We start from the raw sequence: 18446 nt of genomic DNA on the forward strand, positions 1-18446 counted from the left end.
ACAAGGGTACTTCTCTGACTCACTGGCTTTTACCCCGTAATCAGAAACAAAACAACGATTCAGGGGGTGAAAACAGACCTTCAGGTGATTTGACAAAGAGCACGTTGATTCACCTGCCAGCTGCTGGTGAGGCTGGTCTGTGGCTGTGATTATAGTAAAAGGCTGGGAGATGACCTCCCCTCCCTGGGTGAGTGGCCACACTCTGCAGGAGCTTAATGATGGGGCCTGAATGCAAAGAAAGACCTGCAGGGTCAGAGTCTGATGTCAGTGGGAAACTACAGAGCCCTCTAATCTAGAGACACCCAACAACGGGACATGTGCATGTACGGGTAAATGTATGATTTAGCCGTAGTGCTGTTAAAGTTATTCGCAGGAGAGTATTTCGTAATTTCATGTTGTTTATTCGTCACGCCCACAGTGTGTAAAGGCCTTTCTACGAGGAAATCAATACCACTGTCATCTGTCCGTATGCTAAATATGAAGCTAGAGTGAAGCAAATAATTTCCCAAAATGTTGAACTATTCCTTTGACAGTTTTCATGGCTACTGTTTCTTTGGTAGACAGATGTTCCAATGAAAGTACTGTAATGGTGAAACTTTGTTATGGAGAGAAATGTTGAGAAATATCTCAAAGTCTGGACAAACAAAAACAAAGTTGTCTGTTGGCAAAAACAATCTCACCCCAAGGACCAGACCGGATTTGATCACCCAATCATCGCATCACATGTCCTGCATCCGCAGATGGAGTTTGCTCAGTTAAACTCTCTGCATGGGAAACATGGTCTTTCATAATTATGGTGAACCCTCCCTTTAAAGAGCACTGTGTCTAAATCATTTCCTATAAAGAGGAAAATCACGTTAATAGTGGAACAGTTGGGAAAGAAACCTTTCAGCTAAGGGTATGAAATATGGGGAATACCCATCACTTACTGGGATGGCAGCCATGGCATCTGCTCAAAAAGGAGTTAGTTTAATATAAGTGTATCCACTTAAAAACCCTGAGCAGTCTAACACCAAATATATACAGGCAAAGATCTAATCTGAATGTTTTATCAGGCCGGGAACAAAAGACTAATTGCACATAATTCAAGCCTTTGTGCTCACTCCAAACAATGACTTTTCAGTGCTTTAACCTCAAGGAAAGTGATGGTCTGTGGGGAAAAGCGCCACAGGGGGAAGTGAGGCAGATCGCTACATATTCTAATCATTAACCATCTAGCTGCTTTCCAGTTCACGTTACTTTGCCAAGAATGTATGGCAGTTTGAACTCCTCATCTCTTTCTCTCTCTCCCCTGGAGCTTAATCTCTGGGAGGGCGTTTTGGGTTTCTCTTGAAATATTTGATCAGCTCCCAGTATGCTGTCTGACATGGGAGTCAAGTAAATCTGTACCAAGATCACAGCAGAGTCCGCTGATGTTTTTCAGGAATGCCTCATCAGTCTCAGTTAACTCTTGAAAACCCAGACAAATGAAGATCCCCAGTAACAAGATGTCTTTGTGATTCCCTAGAGGGGTCAGTGGGAAAGCCATCGCATGTCACGGAAGTGCTGAACCATAGCATTTTCTCTGGGAGCAGCTGGGAGTGTCTGGTCATTAAAGCAAGAAGAAGGAGATCAAATTGACATTCAGCAGTGTTATGACCTTCTAACTCTGCTCTTTTGCTGCCGCATAATCTCCCCTCTTCACCAGTTTACACAGCTCAGGTGACTCTGCGTGCCAGTACTGATATCTTCTGAATCCCGCAGAGACAATATAAGTTCTTTTAGAAGAGAGAAATATGTTTCCTTCTGTTCAGTTGTCTTTATTTCGCACCTGGTTTGCATGTTAGTGATTTATCTGAAACATAAACTTCAAAAAACGACCCAGAAGGAAGGAAGAACAGAGTAAACAGAAACCAATTTGGCATTCCAGAGCGTTACAGAGTTAACCTCACGTTCGTTTGGTCGAACTTATTTGTTATCTGTTACTGATTGCTTACACTTGCAGGGCAGATCGTTAAAAATCCAAACTATGAGTGACCTCACGTTACTTAGTCAGACGGATGTTGCTCAGTGTCCAGGAGAGCAGTTCACTGATACTTTCATTCTCTCCGAGGGGATCCCCTTCCCACTAAAACCCTTGAGAGAGGCTATAAATAATCTTCTGAAGTCATCCTTGATCTGTAATTAATTTTCAGCAGTAGTTCCCCAGTGATAAAGCGCTGCAGTGTTATGACAAGCCACTCAATCAAGCCCATCACCTGTTGGACTCACGCTACGCCTGTTTTCCCAGCAGTAACCCGAGACCTACGGAGGACTAAAACTGACACCATAATAAATAAATGACTTAATAAATGAAATAATAAAGAAAGACATGTAGAACTAAAAGTATCAATTACCAAATAAATGTGCGGGTTAATTTGAAAATATGTATTTACGTTTTTGTTCATTTTTAACAGTTTTATTTTTTATGAATATTTATTTATTTCTGTATGTATTTCTTAACCTTAAAATAAATAAAAACAGAAATAAATAAATAAATTGATAAATAGAGAAATTAATAAATAGGGAAATAAATAAAAACATAAATACATGTAAACAGAAAATAAATTGGCAAATAATGAAATTAATGAAATTTGTCAAAATGAATTAATATATTTTGTTAATTTATTTTTCTATTTTCTGTGCATTTTTTACAGATGAATCTGCACATTGATTTGATAATTGAGGCTTTTTGTCTACATTTAACTCTTCATTTTTTAAATTTATTTATTTACTATAATAAAGTTTTAGCCCTCATTCCCAGCTTGTGTACGACAAACATTTACACTTACATTTAGAACACCAACAATATTCTTAATGTATTTTAATAGCGGTGGATCTAATATGTGATCTGATCATGTTTAGTTTAGTTAGCCAGGTTCATTTCAGCACAGATGGAACTTTTTCCTCTGAAACCTGATCTGAGTTATTGTATGTGGGAAAACACACAAAAAAAGCTAGTATGTGGATAAAAATAATGTAGATACTATAGAGGGTTAACAAAAAATCTCTGATACTTTATCTCATCACTTTAATAACTCCAATGCTAAGCAGTTAGCCAAAATACAACATTGTTTATCAGCTTTATCAGACTAAACTGCACCTGTAACCTTAACTAAGCGACACGTTTCCTGACTCCACCCTTTCAGATTGTTCCACAAATGGAAAGTGCCCTCCAACCTCCCTTCCCTAAACACACTCCTCTGCTTCTGCATACATGTTTCCATGACAGCAAGGGCTATGCGCACACACACACACACACACACACACACACACACAATGGAAACTCTTAGCCACAGAGACTACAGGGCAAAGCATTGTTTTTACATGTAGACCAGCAAAGCCCTTTGTTACAGGAAATGAGGTCATTTGGATAAAACAATCAAAATACAAGAGCGCTACTGAAAACTGAACTATAAAATTCACCACAGCCCGGCCCCTGCTGAGAGTGACTATCACTGCCAGTTTTGCCCAAGCAAGAGAAAAAAAACAGAAAAGTACTGTCGGAATATGGTATTAATTAAGGTCGAGGAGTGACTTCCCAGCCGTGTTGGGGGTTTGACATTGGCCACAAGCAATGAGGGAATTTTACATGATTCACTTAATTGTCCATTAGGGACTAGGGCACATGGACAGGAAGTGATTCTACATCCTTTCCCAGATTTGCAAAAACATATCCTTCTTATTCCCACCACTTCTGCAACACAAAGTCTGAGCCCCACAAACATGCGATCGATCATGTGAGCCCGAGGCGACAGCAGCACCGAGATCAAGAGCAGGACAGAGCTGTAACAGCATTGTTAGAAAGTGCATTTGGACTAAGACACTTGTGATGAAACACCTTGATTTCCTTCTCTCAGTCTTTTTCATTCTCAGTCTACTAGAGTCACTCCAGGACACAGCAGTGGTTTGAGCTAAATGCTAACGCCGTCATGCTAACACGTTCACAATGACAACGCTAACATGTTGATATTTATCAGGTGATGTTTACTATCTCAGTGTACTGTGTTAGCATGCTAGCATTTGCTAATGAGAACTTAAACTAGCTATAAATGATATTTTAACTAAATCAATAGACAATGTGAAAGGGGTCACGCATAGTGACGAACCTACAGATAATTACCATAAGCTGCAGCTCCTCTCCGCTTTACGGAATTTTATAACAAGTTTAGTTCATTGTTTAGCTATCTAACCTTTAACTTTACTGTTTTGGTTCACTCAACTCTCTCATAGCATTGTTTTTTAGCTACTTTTAGCTAAAAAATAAATAAAAACCAACCTAACCCCATAACCCTAACCCAGATAGAGCTGGTAAAGACCAGAGCTAAAAGAGAGTTAATATTGAACTTAAATTCATCAGGTGGACAGAAACTGGACACGTTTTTAAGGTATTTGAAACAAAGTATACTTTGACCTATATGAGACATCAGGGGGTCTTAGAAGTTATTACAATTCATGAGTGAAACAGAAATCTTTGTATCAAATTTCATGGCAATCTATACGGTAGATGTAGATATAGTTATTCTAGAAAAGTGTAAACTTTGTACCTGTACCACATGCATGTCATGGCAATCCAACCAAAACGGCGGACATACCGACCGACGTTACCATCCCTTGAGCCCATGAAAACCTCCCACATCTGCATGTAATATGGAAACAACATTCTTTTCATGATTTAATATTACCACATGAGGGGAATATCATCAATAATCCACCAGTTCCTGAATTTGCCACTTTTGGCATAACTACTCAGTTGTTAGTTGAGAAGTTAAATAAAGAGTAGAAATCATGGAAAAACCTTGAACAAAACAGTCAATAACCAACATTACTCACCACGTTCAACAAATTAACAGCCAGTTTTTAAAGACTGACTATTTTATTCCACAAATTAAAATGATACTCAAGAGATGCAGATTCCTCTTTCTCCAGATACCTCTGACATGAAGTCACCTCTTTTCTCTCCTACGGTAAGATAGAAAACATGAACATGAGGTTTCCCCGCTGGTTGTTGTTATGAGGCTAAGCATACAGATATTTAAACCTCCACCTCAATGAAAGCTGGGCCCACTGCCACTTGCTTAGCTAATGGGATGATGTTTATTACAGGACTGAAAGAAAGTGAGAACATAGAACAATAAAAAAAAAAAACATGCACTGAACAGAAACTACATGCTATGTTTTTTCAGCAACCTCCACAGTATATGGAGTTTCTGTTGGGGAACTTGGATGTAGCCAAGACAGACATGTCCTTGGGGACCAGCAGGCAGAGGAAGACACACCATATTTCACACAGCTGTGGACACACAGCTGTTTTTCTGGTTCTGCTTGGAGTCACTCGACTATGCTGCCATGTTTCCTTTCTTGCCAGTTCTGGCGGTGCCATCTTATACCCAGAGCCTGGTGACCTAATAGAAATCTTCTGGTTTTGGCCTCAGTATGTTGTTGCACATGCCAAATTCAGAACTGCATTTGATGCTACAGACAGAGTCAACGATCCCAAATGACAGATTTAGAGCGTTTGCTTATATCCAACCAATTTATATAAATGAGGGTGGTAAATAATAGATACACCTCTCAGTATAAAGCAATACAATTCAACAGCACCACAAACTGCATCCTCCAAAATGATTATTAACATCATCATCATGTATTAAAGGACTGTTGGACTAGAAGCTACACCTAATAAACTGCCAATTGAGTGCTATACTTTCATTCATGAATAATCATTCTGGGCAGCACATAAAGAGGCCTCTGCAGACATTAATACAGTCATTTCCAGAATAAAGCTGTCTCTTCCCCAGCAAGGCTACCTGTTACCACCTGAAAACCTACTGATCTTAAATACTGCTTTTTATTAACAGCCCATCCCCCTCTCTCTGCGCCAACAGGCAGCTGTTACTGTGAAAATCATGATAAATGGGAAAGGGAAATGCCCTTCCAATTTCCTTAGAAATACATGCGATGGATCGACATTTTGGGGAATCCGCTTATGGACTTTAATAGTGTCCTCTCTTACATAGCTTTTGGAGGGAGATATTTGGCTTATTTGATAAAACATTAGCTTTTCAGCAACCCATTTTCCAATTGCTGGCCATCCTTGGGGACATCCCAGAAGCAGTGATGTGGTGGAAAAAGGGCCCATAGAGCAAGCGCACTAGTGGTTCCTTTAACCCCGCCTTTTTTTTTTAGCCAAAAAGTTTTGGAACCACTGCTGTAAGGCATCCTTACTATACGTCCATCCATGATTACAATATCATTAAAATGCATCCCTGAAAAAGATATTCAATAGTTTATATATTAGAGAATACAGACTAACAGATAATTATGTCTAACAAATAGGCACCACATATGTAGACAAGTCTAGGTTGATATATTGTTGAAAGAGAAAGTTTGAGCAGCTTTCGGTTTTGTGTTGACCTTCACTGCCCTCATTGTTTCTTTCTTCCCGCTTTCGGGATATTCGGATCCTCTCTCCTGAGCACACAGAGTGAACTTTGTGTCGGAGGGTCTAGATTCCCCTCCTCAGTTCAGCCAGCATGTGAAGAGCACGGCAGCAGACTCGCGAAAATACCATGAGCCGGTTTTATGAATAGTGCCATTTAAAAGGGATTGGTTTCGGTGAAGGCCTAATGATGCCATAGCGCTGGCGTCACAGAGAGAGAGGGAAAGAGAGAGCATTCTTTCCAGGCACTGGAGCAGCACTTACAGACTGGTAGACTGGAGTGAGGCGGTGTGGCAACTTTCCACTTCGCATACGTCACTCCTAAGGCCCAGTTGTTCTCAGTGGCTCGGTCCAGTCACAACAGGCAAATTAAAGCCCAGATAAAGCTGGTGATTTTGCACATCTGTCAACACGCACTCAGATGGCTGTGGGAGAATTCTCTCCTCTGATTGTGATGTGTGTTTTTTTTAATGCCCTCTCAAAATATTTCCACAGCCTCGAGATGGTCTCCATCATCAGCTCTGAAGCTATCAGGCCCGGCTGAGTTCTTCCGGCCATTGGATGGGTTAAACAATAGAAAGCAAGGGGCCGGAAAGGTTAAACAGATGATGCATAGTTCTCAGAGCGGTGGACTGCTGCCCCAATTGTTCCAGAGGTAATTTGTTTCTGCATGTTTGTTTGTGTCTCAGACTGAAAAATGGCACACGGTGACTGGCACTGAGGAGTAGGGGAATTTTAGTCAGGTAACTTCAAGCCAAGAGACACACTTAATTAAATGTGTACACCAGCAACTTACAGGTTGGGAAATTGTGTAGGAAACATTGAAAATTAGAATGGTCCACGTTGAAGCAGCACTCCTTTTAACGTGAGACAAGCTCCAAAAACACTGGATGTTACACTTCCCATAATGCAACGTAACAGCATCTTTTGTGAAAACCTTCCCGCCTGATAAATGCTCACGTCTCCACTAAACTCCACACTCTGTTTTCACAAGCTGAGTAATACTCCTCAGGGCGAGCAAACTGAACTCCATGTGCAAAATCATCGGAGTGCCCTTCAATATACCATCGCCCTGTTTAAGATAACAGAAATCTTATATTAATTCTCTTAATCACTAATGAGACTATTGTTTGTACCAGTGGTTATGAGCATTTGGTTTTTCAAAGCTATTTGAAGGGACGTATCCGTCAGAGCAGTGACTCTGCATCCTGCATCCCAGAGTAGAGACCTGGCAACTTCCTGCCATTGAAGAGAGCAAATATCTTGCCTTACACGGTCAGCTGTTGTGCACAGTGAAACGAGAGAGGACCCCTAAAACTGTAAGATAACATAGGCGATTCTATAAAAGATGTTACTCGCTGCCACTGATTATTCGGAGGAATCAAAGCCAGCTCAGTAAGAGTGGAAAACTACAGGTTGCGAAAGAGGCATCACATAGTAAAAGAAACCAGTTGAGATGTAATAGGCCATCTCCAGATGTACTATAATCCTTTGGCGTGGATAAGATGCAAAGCCTCAAATTTCAGAGGAACAACTGCAGTGATTGAACCCTCTATGTGACACACATGCAGAGAGCAGGTTGGGTTGAGGAGTGCACCGAGTTCATGATGCCATCTAGTGGTCAGAGAATGTACTGCATCCAGCAGACAGTCTCCGTCATGACCTCCAGGGTCTGAACAAGGACACGTTTCAGTTTTTAGAGCGACTACACGTCATCACTAAGTAAAATCATCATAACATTTTTATTTTCTAAACTTACCTGATCAGTGGCTTCACTGAGCTTCCTTAGGTCCTGAGCGATACACCCGCCATGACATAGTTGCGTCACACACCCAAGTCACAGCTACTTACTGTCACAAACAGGGAAATACTCTGTGGTTCATGGGGGGGGGAATGCCAGACTAGCAGGAGCAGACTTTACTGTGAGGCAAGGGGGGCAACTTAACTAAAAAGGCCCCAAACAGCTTTATATTAAGACATTTAGATGTGAACAATACTGATTATTTTTGTCAGAAAGGCCCCTAACTCAACTGTATACTGGGCCTAATTACTTATTGTACACTTCTACTTCAAAGGAAAACATCGGTACTACATTTAACTGCCAGAGAAATACTGGGTACATTGTTGATTCAGATTTGACTCACGAAATATAACAATTCAAGTATAATTCAGTATTATTCATCAAACTATCCAGCATTATATGAGCTGCGGCTCACCTTGTCACCGTGTTGAGAGCCGTTGAAAGGCAACAGAAATGCTCCCAGTCTCGTACTTAGCACCTTGAAGTACATTGAACTGATCGCGCTCTTTCACTCGGCATCTGAACGCCGGACTTTTACTGTGCAGTATTAATAGTTATACTCTTAGTTCAGAAATGGGCCCTTTTCACAGCAGCCACTTTGACGTCATTGCATTGTAAACACAGGTGTAATTAATAACGTTAATTATGGCCCTGTTCCATGTGGGTGGACCGGGGCCCTGGTAAGCGTGACACACTAAATAGAATGGGACCATAATTCATTTTTGACTCAAACTAAATCTGGAAAAGCAGCGTTCAGTTTATTTGCACTACATATCTGGAACAAAGTCCCAGAGAACTGCACGTCAGCTGCAACTGCCTGTCTTACTCTTTTTTAGCTTGTTTGTATTTTCTTTCTCTTGGCACTAAAATGACTGTTTCCAATTGTATTTAAATGTCCTTTTATAATGGGTTTCTTTTGCACTTTGTCTTTTGATGTTTTATGGAATACACTTTGAATTGCCTTGTTGCTGAAATGTATTATATAAATAAACGTGTCTTGCCTTTATCAAGTACTCCTGTTTACCCTGCAACAGGTCAAAATGGCTGCTGTGTAAAGGGCCTTTAAAAACACGGAAAAACACTCGCAGTGACTCGCGGTCAGAAACATCAGTAAAATACACTTAATGGAGGTAATGTGGCTGGCTCGATTATTAACACCGCGGTAACAAAGTACCATGGATTTAGCTAGCTGTGCTATTTTGCCACTACCAGTCTCGACAAAGCACTATATTGAGTCCCCAGCAAGACCCCCGTATTGGGACGTAGATTTTGTGAATTGTTCTCGAGATATGCAAAGGACATACACAGGGATTCCTTGCTTTACAGATGGATTAAATATCTGAATATAGTTTCTCCTTAAATTAACAAGGAAAATATATTAGATCCAAAGCTTCCCCTGTTGCCTTCTTATATATAGTCTACGATCGAGAACAGAGAAATCACCAAAGCGGATCATAATCATGGGTCCATATGATCCATATTTAGCCAAATCAAGGGAATCAATAACCTGTACGGTTTAAATCATGTGAAATATGCCAACAGATTGATTAGATACGTCAATCAACACAACAGACATGGGATATTATCCTTTTTAAAATGAGTGTTTTATTGTTTTTATTTTTGTATAAAAAAACCTTTTTGTCCACTTTAGGCAACAGTTAGCATGAGAGTAGTTCTCACAGCTTTTAGATGAAGTCTAAACGTATTATTGTTTTCAACAATCGCACACCCCTTTCACACAGAGAAAAACACAATCACATAAGTGTACTGGAGTTAATTGGATGCAGTGGTCCCAAACCTAAAACTACCGATAGAAAGCCACGGACAAAAGCTCAACAATAGGCAGCTTCTAATCATCACCAATTTAAAGATGGCACGATGTCAAGGCGAGTCACGCGAACACACAAAAGGCTCACAATAAATCTAAACCCTCACAATAACTACAGGAGACCGCTTTTGTTCAAATGTGATGCTTGAGAGCATCATCTAATTAGGTCTGAAACCACTGCTTTGGTGCAACTCTTAAGCAGATTTATATTAAGACAATTAAAAAAAAAAAAAAAAAAGGCAAAGAAACACATCAGACATCTCGTACACGGCATTACATCGTGTGTTCGGCGGCCAAAAAGCAACTTTAGGCAGCAAAACAAAGGACTGATTTTGTGTAAGAAGAAGTCAGCACACATCAATATCAATCAGACATATCTTAAAAATAAAAAAGAAGACTTTTAAAGACAGGAAATGTTGCCTTTACACACACCTCGTTCCAGAGTCGCCACATGAATGATTTGCAGTGCAGTAGCTTTTGCTCTCCAACACATCAGTCATCAAGAAGCGTCTCCATCCATGAAAATCATATTTTTCTCACAAGGGTGGGGAGGGAAAACAAAACAGTGGATTGTAAATCTGTAACATCAGCACCTTTCAGGAATAGAATATGTATCCTCACTAATATACTCCCCCTCCTCCTTTTTCATAATACAGCACATACACGTGTACATGCACACACAGATGCACACTCAACTTTCTCTCTCACTTAACACACACTAATGTAAAGTACACACACACACACACACACTGTACAGGTTAAACATAAAATATACAAATGCAGGTTGTTCTCAATCGGTTTCATAAATTAGTAACATCGCATCATTGTGTAGAACTACTTTCTTTGACTCTTTAAATGCTATTTTCTTATGACTTTGACTTGATTCATCTCTTCCTTACAGTATAACTGATTAAAAAAGGAGAGGACTTGGAAGATCTATTCTGGCATTTCATCACAACATGGCTGACTACAAGGTTTTACAGTGTAGCAGTAGCCTGTGAAAGAAGATAACAAAGACTGTGAGGACTTCAAACCAACAGTATCTAATCCACAAAAGACACGTTACTCAGAGAAATAATAAGTCATATCATAGGCATTGTAACTACAGGTAAACTAGCTTTTTGACAGATTCGACTGCATTTGCACAAGCAGCCCGAGGTGAGCGAGAGCAACAACTAAGGCCAGTGTTACGTCTGCCGCTCTGTGTTGGTTTACCTTCATTACAGCAGAGCCACAACACCCGCCGGCCCTCAGTTCACAATGTGCGTGCAGATTGAACAAAATTAAAATAAAAAGCAGCAACCTCGGCTCTGTCTTGCACATTGCAAACACATATACAGTACACAAAAACAAGTATTTCCAGGATTATTAGGTCTATTTTCAACAGATGATCCTATCAGAGGCCTTCATTTGGCTTGATGGCACATGTTTGCCACAATGGAGAGTGAGCCAGTAGGTTTCTGAATTACAGGGCTCAACACGAACTGTGAAAGTGGTTGCCAGGCTGATATTTTGAGTACAAGAATACGATGAAGTTACACGTCAGCTTAATAATGAAAATCTTGCGAACGGCGGCTCATCGGCTCACCGGTGGGAGCGCCAGCTCTCGCAGCCTCCACCTCAATGTGTTTGTGAGTTAGTGGACTTCATGCTTTGCAGTATAATTCTCGGTCCAGCTCAAAGATGCTGCGATACTTCACCTACCAAGGCTCCACAAATTAGCTTTTTGTGTTTCGCTCAGGTTCATCTGGTTCTTTACGAGTTTAATCACACACTCATCAGTGACGTAGACGAGTCAGTCAGACCTTTCACGGTCAATCACCATCGTCTCTTAAAGAGATGACTGTGCGCTTGCAAAGTGGTTCTGACTGTAACAGCGATATTTGAATATCACAAATTCAACAAATATTATGAACAAATATTGTATTCGCGGGTGCACGTTTGGCTGTTTGTTATCCTTATTTTTTTTTACAGGTTAAGAATTTAGCTCAAAATGGCTGCCAAATGCAACCTGGCGACCCTTACTGTCGAGCCCTGAATTTACCAGCTTCTTGCGCGCTGCAAAAAAAAGTTAAGTGTTTAGTGTTGATAGTGTTATACATCATCAAACGAAAGGCTTGTGTCAGCATTCATACATTGTGTTTTTCTGTTCGCTACGTTGGAAATTAACAAAGCCCTACTTGCTGTACTTTCTCATCGACAAATGACTCCTACACACAAGTGTTTTCATGTTTTTTTTTTCCATTAAGGCCGCATTCATCACCCTGCAACAGAATTATGTTCACTGTTGCCTTGTAACTGCATCCGTATTACTTCTGGGGAGTGATCTATATGTGCTTTCAGCATCCCCCCTTCCCTCATGTATTGTAATACTCGACCTCATGCTCCACATAATTCAACGACAGCCACTACAAGAGATTGCAACCTGTAATAATTCTTGATGATAGCAGTAATAAATGTGAAACGTGTATTTTTTTCTCTTTTTTTTTCATCTTAGATGAAGCTATTGTGCAAAATATCTGCAGAGAAGCGAGAACTAAACTTCAGGAGGCAGTGGATTAACTTCTCCCTCCAAGCACGACTCCCGTTGGCACTGCATTTCGGGGAGGCTCTGCTGAGGACTCGAGGGCCTCTCCTCCACCGCTGCCATGCATTCCTCCGAGCACAGAATCACATTGGTCACAGACTTGCCTAAACTCTGCCTGCAGTTGATCTCTTCAGGCTTATCATGCTTTGACTCCTCCTCTCCTCCTCCTTGTTTCCTGTTGTCTCCTCCTGAATCTCTGGGCGGCGTCTCAAAGTCTCCAGGCTCTATGGGACTGAGCTGATAGTAGAGCAGAGAAGTGGAGTCTTTGAGGAGGCCAGAGGGACTCTCCTCCTGGTTGTCTGTGATGCAGAGGACCGTGGCCCCCGTGGGGAACGGCCCCTGCAGGAGGACCTGCTCCACGCCCGGCACCTCTGCCTGCTCGGGCAGCTCCCCTCCCAAAGCACCGGGCAGGAGGCAGAGAGGCTGCTCCGCGAGCCCTCCGGCGCCCAGCTCCCGCTGCACTGTCTCCCCCGCCGCCTCCTCCCTCTCCCTCCTCTCCTGCTCCTCGGCGCTCTGCAGGTGCAACACGGCCGTCTCGTTTTCCCGCTCCAGAATGTCCTGCTCTGCCAGGAGATCCTGGACCTCCACCACTGTCTGCACCTCGCTCTCCTCCAGCTCAGAGTCCAGGCCAGCGACCGAGGACAGGTCCGGAGAAGTGGGGCAAGTGGAGGAGGGGGAGGACATCTGGTCAGATTCAGCGTACTGGTCCCCTGTACCTTGTATCAGCATCCTCCTTTTCTCCAGGTCCAGCTTCATGATGGTGTGCAGGTAGTGAGTTCTGACGCGTAGAGGGTTGAACTCAATGCGGCCCGCTACGTTGCCGCAGCCATCCCGAGAGCAGCCACATGGGAATGACATTCGATCCACCTGGTGATGAAAGCCACGGTCATTTCAGTTCCAGTCAACAAGGCTGACACTTCACTGACTCATTTAGATACGTGGTGTATGAGGTATATGTGCAAAGGACGAAGACAGATGACACAGAGATAAGAGAGAGAGAGAATATCTGGTTACTGTGTAGTAAGTCGGGTCGAGATGGAGTGAAATTAAAAAAAGAGAAAGATATTTCACAAAGTTAAAACTCTTAAACTCTTAAAAGAACAGGTGTGCCACTATTAACAACATCAACAATGCCTGGGTTATTATCTGCATTATTGACGCATTTTTTGACAACATTTGAACCTTCAAATGTTTCGCTTGTAAAAGTACTTACACTATTAATCTATCATCAGAATAGTTGCTAATTCTCTTTTTTTTTAAATGGTGTAGCTCTGAACAAAAGAGGGAGAGATACAGCCTTTAATGTAATATATTCTTTCGTTTTTAACAAATATGAAATACATATTTTATTTAATAATTGTGAATGAAAACTTTAAATTATATCTAAACATGGGAACCAATGCAACAATTCTAACCCTTGACAGTCAGCACACAGCCATGCACATAAACACAAAGAGGTAAAAGCATCTTAATCTTCTGAATGTGTCAAAATGCTTTGACCATTTTGTTGTTATCATCTTTAAAATCAGTGACTCGAAATGAGCTGTACAAATGTTGATGATGATGAAATTGATTATTAATTGATTCACTGCATTGATGCGTTGCTATATAAATTCTGCCGATTTCACTGCATCGATCGATAGAGTGCTGCAGGAATGAAAACATGTCATCCCTCCGGCACTCTATAAAAGAAGAATTCAATCTCAATGCATCATATTTTCTGCAGCCATCTATCATACGGAAATATTTCTAACAAGAAAAATAACTAATAATGGCTGATGTATTTTACCGAATTGAAACGGTAAAATCTGTCAAGACTACAGTGCACACGCACAGACGGTCCTTTAGGCGGTTCTCTGCCACGTAGAGATCATTTTTTCGGGCCCGAAAAAGGCCTTTGGAAAAATGAAACGCACATGACTTCAAATTAAAAAACGATTCAAGTATGGCTCTCAGGTCCTACATTGTATTGAGCATTGAAGACTCATTTGATCCTCGGGCAAACTGCACAGCGGCTCTCTTCCTTTCTGCACACGCACACAGACAAGCCAACAACCCTTACCTGGCACTTAATGCCAGCCTGGCTGCAGCCACAGTGGCGAGGGTCGCAGTACAAGCGGCAGTCGCAGCCGCATTCCTCCCGCGAGAGACGGATGGTTCTGAGCTCGGCTTTCTCCCGGGCATCGATGCGGGCGATGCCGGAGGCTCGCAGGAGGGCTCGCCGGCGCTTTGTGGGCAGCGGCTGAAGGAAGAAACAGTCGTCCATCTCCACCCCGTCCACGTCGAGGTCCTCGTCCGATACGTCCTCCAGAGTCAGCAGGTCCGCCTGAGCGCACTCCACCGTGCCGTTCCTCGTCAGCTGTGGGCGACAGTCAGCGTGGGAGTGTGAGCTTGAGACAACGAGAGACTGAAATCCCTATTTAAAGCTCAAGTGCATCACAGTTATCCTGAAGACTTCAAAAACAGCTTCATCATTTCATACTGAAATGTAAATGGACGATGTTGGGGGAAAGCAAGGACGTGCATTTTATAACCAGAGCCATCATTTAAAGGGCAGTGGCTGTATTTGGTCTGAAACTGCGGCTGTTTGGAAATTCTTTTGCACGTCGTCATGTATGCAGCACTTTGTTTTTGTGCATAAAAGTGACAAAAACATGAATCTACTTATTTGTAGAGAGCCTAATGGTAAATCAAGATTACAACACAGCTACCAATGTGAAGAATATTGAAGTTCACCTCAGATCCTTTATTTAAATAAAAGTACCAACGCTACAATGTACAAATACTCGATTAAAAGTCCTTCAATCAAAATCCCACTTAAGTAAAAATAAATAAGTATATAACGTCAGAAAGTACTTGTTCTGCAGAATATTAGGCCTTGTAACTGATTCATTTTACTGTTGAAGCTGGTTTGAGTTGCATTAACTTAATATGTTGATAGCTAATTCCAGTGCTTCTAATCCTGGGGGCTGTGACCTCTCACAAGATAAATCTAGGGAGTCTTGAGATAATGAATGGGGAAGGAGGAAAATTAAACAGGAGTATAAAGTAGCATAAAATGAAAATACTCTTTGTAAAACTTACCTTTCACCACCGCAGATAGAGAAATCACTTCTACATGTCAAGTGAAACAGGACACAGGGCTCATTCAAAAAAAACGTTATCTCGATAAATCAACGGTGCTAGAAAAAGTAGAAATGCTTAACCCAAAACAAGACACCTTGATTTACTTGAAGCATACCTTCATCTTGCGGGCGTTGAGCTTCTCTTGGCGCAGGTGCTGGCGTAACGTGTGCCGGTGGCTTGTTTCCTGTTCGCGGGCGAACTCGCCCAGCGTGTAGTGCCTGATGGAGGAGTGGTGACGGGCCATGCCCAGAGAGCTGCCCCCTTGGCTGGGCACGCTGGTGAATCCTTGCCGCCGGGGGAAGTAATACACCGTCACCACATCAAAACGTACCCGTTTCCCCCCCGGTGACGGCTTGTGCTGTCTGAGGATGGAGGTGGCTGAAGTGGGGGAAAAGGGGGTTGGAGAGACATTTGGTATGCAATGTTACACATGAGTAATTAAATACTTTTGCTAATGAATTGTTTGAGTGGGTTTTAGAGTGTATTGCCTTTAACGTTTGTCTCCTGCTGTTCCTTACGGGTAAATGCAGTGCTGGAAGGGGGGTTGAGGCTGTCGCAGCTATCAGCGCTGTCGCTGCTGGAGATGTCATCGTCGGAGTCTTTAGGTGTGGAGAATGGAGAGCTGTGGTCCACCTCTTCATATCTTCGTTTGAGGCTGAGGGACGAACCTGCCTCCATGGAAACTTGGTGTCTGAGGGCACAGAGGCGTGAGTGGATTACTGAACGGGGGGGGGGGGGGGGGGGGGGGGGGGGGGCGCTCAAGGTGTCAGGCCCACGCCCCCCCTCCCAGCCTTCAACCACAAAATATCACTCAAAGAGACACATACCGGCCAGGGAGAGACTCAAAATGACCACAAAGACACATCAAACTCACAAAGTGACTCGCAACCACTAATAAAAGGGGCAAAACAAACACAAGAAGACTAAATGGTCTCCTTTCATCTGTATTCCAGCTCCATCATTTCCTCCCTCCCCCCCCCCCCCCTCTCTCACATGAAATCCTACTTTGAAATCATCAAGTCTAGAAACGTCACCATGGCAACTAGGCAAGCATGGTTAACGCGCAGAGCCTCGAAGCGAACGATCTCGATGGTTTCTCACTCTCTTTTCTCTCTCTCTCTCTCGCGTGTAGTTCTGCTATAAAGGATGCAGATGGGGGTCGATGTGAGTGAATCAGAAAGATGAGGCTGATCAATCTCACCGGCGGGCTGAGGGCAGACAAGGTGAATGGAGAGGCAGCGTGTTATATTATGGTCTGTGGTCAAACTGCATTTCACAATGTTTTGTGCTTTCAATCCAAATAAATGCAAAAAATCATGACGACATGCCATAAAGACAGTGTGCCCATGCTCCAGCTCATCATAGTAGTATCGTCTAAGAATCAGGCGCTTCCAAAGGTAATTACTAGTTCACTATGCAACTCTACATCTGCATGAGACACCGTTTTAACTGGGTCTGGGTTAACGTGTCACATGCTTCTGACAGCATCTTCATTCCTAATTGGGACAACTCCAAATTAGGCATTTTCCACATTACCAAAGAACAAATCCAGCCTTAAAAAGGACTAATATGTAACATTTGTGTACTATCGTACAGTGTAGTTTGTCCTTAAGCGTAATAGAGAGCCAATGTTGTGAAGATGTCACATAGAGACAGATCCAGGAGCTTACAGTGAATAATGAAACAACTGCTGCAGCCGTGGAGATTTTACTGGGATGTGTGTCAAAAAACAAATAATAGGATGTGATATCTGAAACTAAAATGATAAGACCACCCGTGTTATAATTAATGTGTTGATGCATAGGGTGGATGTGTTGTGTGTGCACGGTGCAAAACCATTGAAACTGCACACAAATTCAGTTTTTATGTGGATTTTTCATCCATGTTCCTCTTTGGAATTAGTTTTTTTTCTCTCTCTTATATTTTATTTAACACATCTGGAGAGGCTGCAATGTCTTAAATGTTCAGTCGAGATGCTATTATGCTAAAAACCTTTTTTTTCCACCTGAGGACTCCAACATGAATAGGGCAAATAGAGCAGGGGGCTGCATTTTGATGGCAGGCTCATTTCCCTTGTGGAGATCAGACTCACCCTCCTGTTCCTTTAAGGACTTAGTTGAATAGTACGCTTACACACCATTGTGACTTCATAGTACAACGTTTTTCACCTTCAGGGATGTGCAGTGTCGGTGAGGTATTTGGTAAACTGTGTACTTGCAGCGACTGGCTGTGTTGGGGGAGGTTGAATATTATCAGTCTAATAGGCAACAGCTCAACCGCCCTCTCTTTCCAGTTTACCAGCTTTACACACACACACACACACACACACACACAATGGCAAACCTCTAATGAAATACCAAACTCTCTTACCTGGGGCAGAAACAGGGAGCCTTATTCCAACCAACTCGTAGGTCGTTTCCCTTTTCCAATGTTAGCTGCACTTCAATCTTTCAACGCCCTATGAGTTGCCTTTTTTTTGGGTGTCAAAGCCGAGTATCCAGACTGCAACCGTGGTGCAACGGTAACCCAAAGTAATCTGGCCGAAAGCTTGCGTGACGGTCAATTTGCAACCCTTAAAATCGGACTAAATGAGGCTACTTGGGCTCCATGCTCATTGTTCTGCACACTGATATGTCGCGGAGAG

General features: G+C 42.3%; 1 protein-coding gene across 1 annotated transcript; it reads right to left on the reverse strand.

Moving 5' to 3' along the window:
• Nucleotides 1-9869: 9869 nt before the first annotated feature.
• On the reverse strand, nucleotides 9870-16493 carry csrnp2 (cysteine-serine-rich nuclear protein 2). The gene is made up of 4 exons (XM_079174315.1): nucleotides 16321-16493; nucleotides 15918-16180; nucleotides 14739-15035; nucleotides 9870-13543 (listed from the first exon to the last, which is right to left on the reverse strand). The coding sequence occupies exons 1-4, from the start codon at nucleotides 16478-16480 to the stop codon at nucleotides 12626-12628; spliced, it is 1638 nt and encodes a 545-aa protein (XP_079030441.1). The 5' UTR covers nucleotides 16481-16493; the 3' UTR covers nucleotides 9870-12625.
• Between the last annotated feature and the right edge of the window lie 1953 nt (nucleotides 16494-18446).

The sequence above is a fragment of the Pholis gunnellus genome, assembly GCF_910591455.1.
Source record: "Pholis gunnellus genome assembly, chromosome: 2".
Classification (NCBI taxonomy): domain Eukaryota; kingdom Metazoa; phylum Chordata; class Actinopteri; order Perciformes; family Pholidae; genus Pholis; species Pholis gunnellus.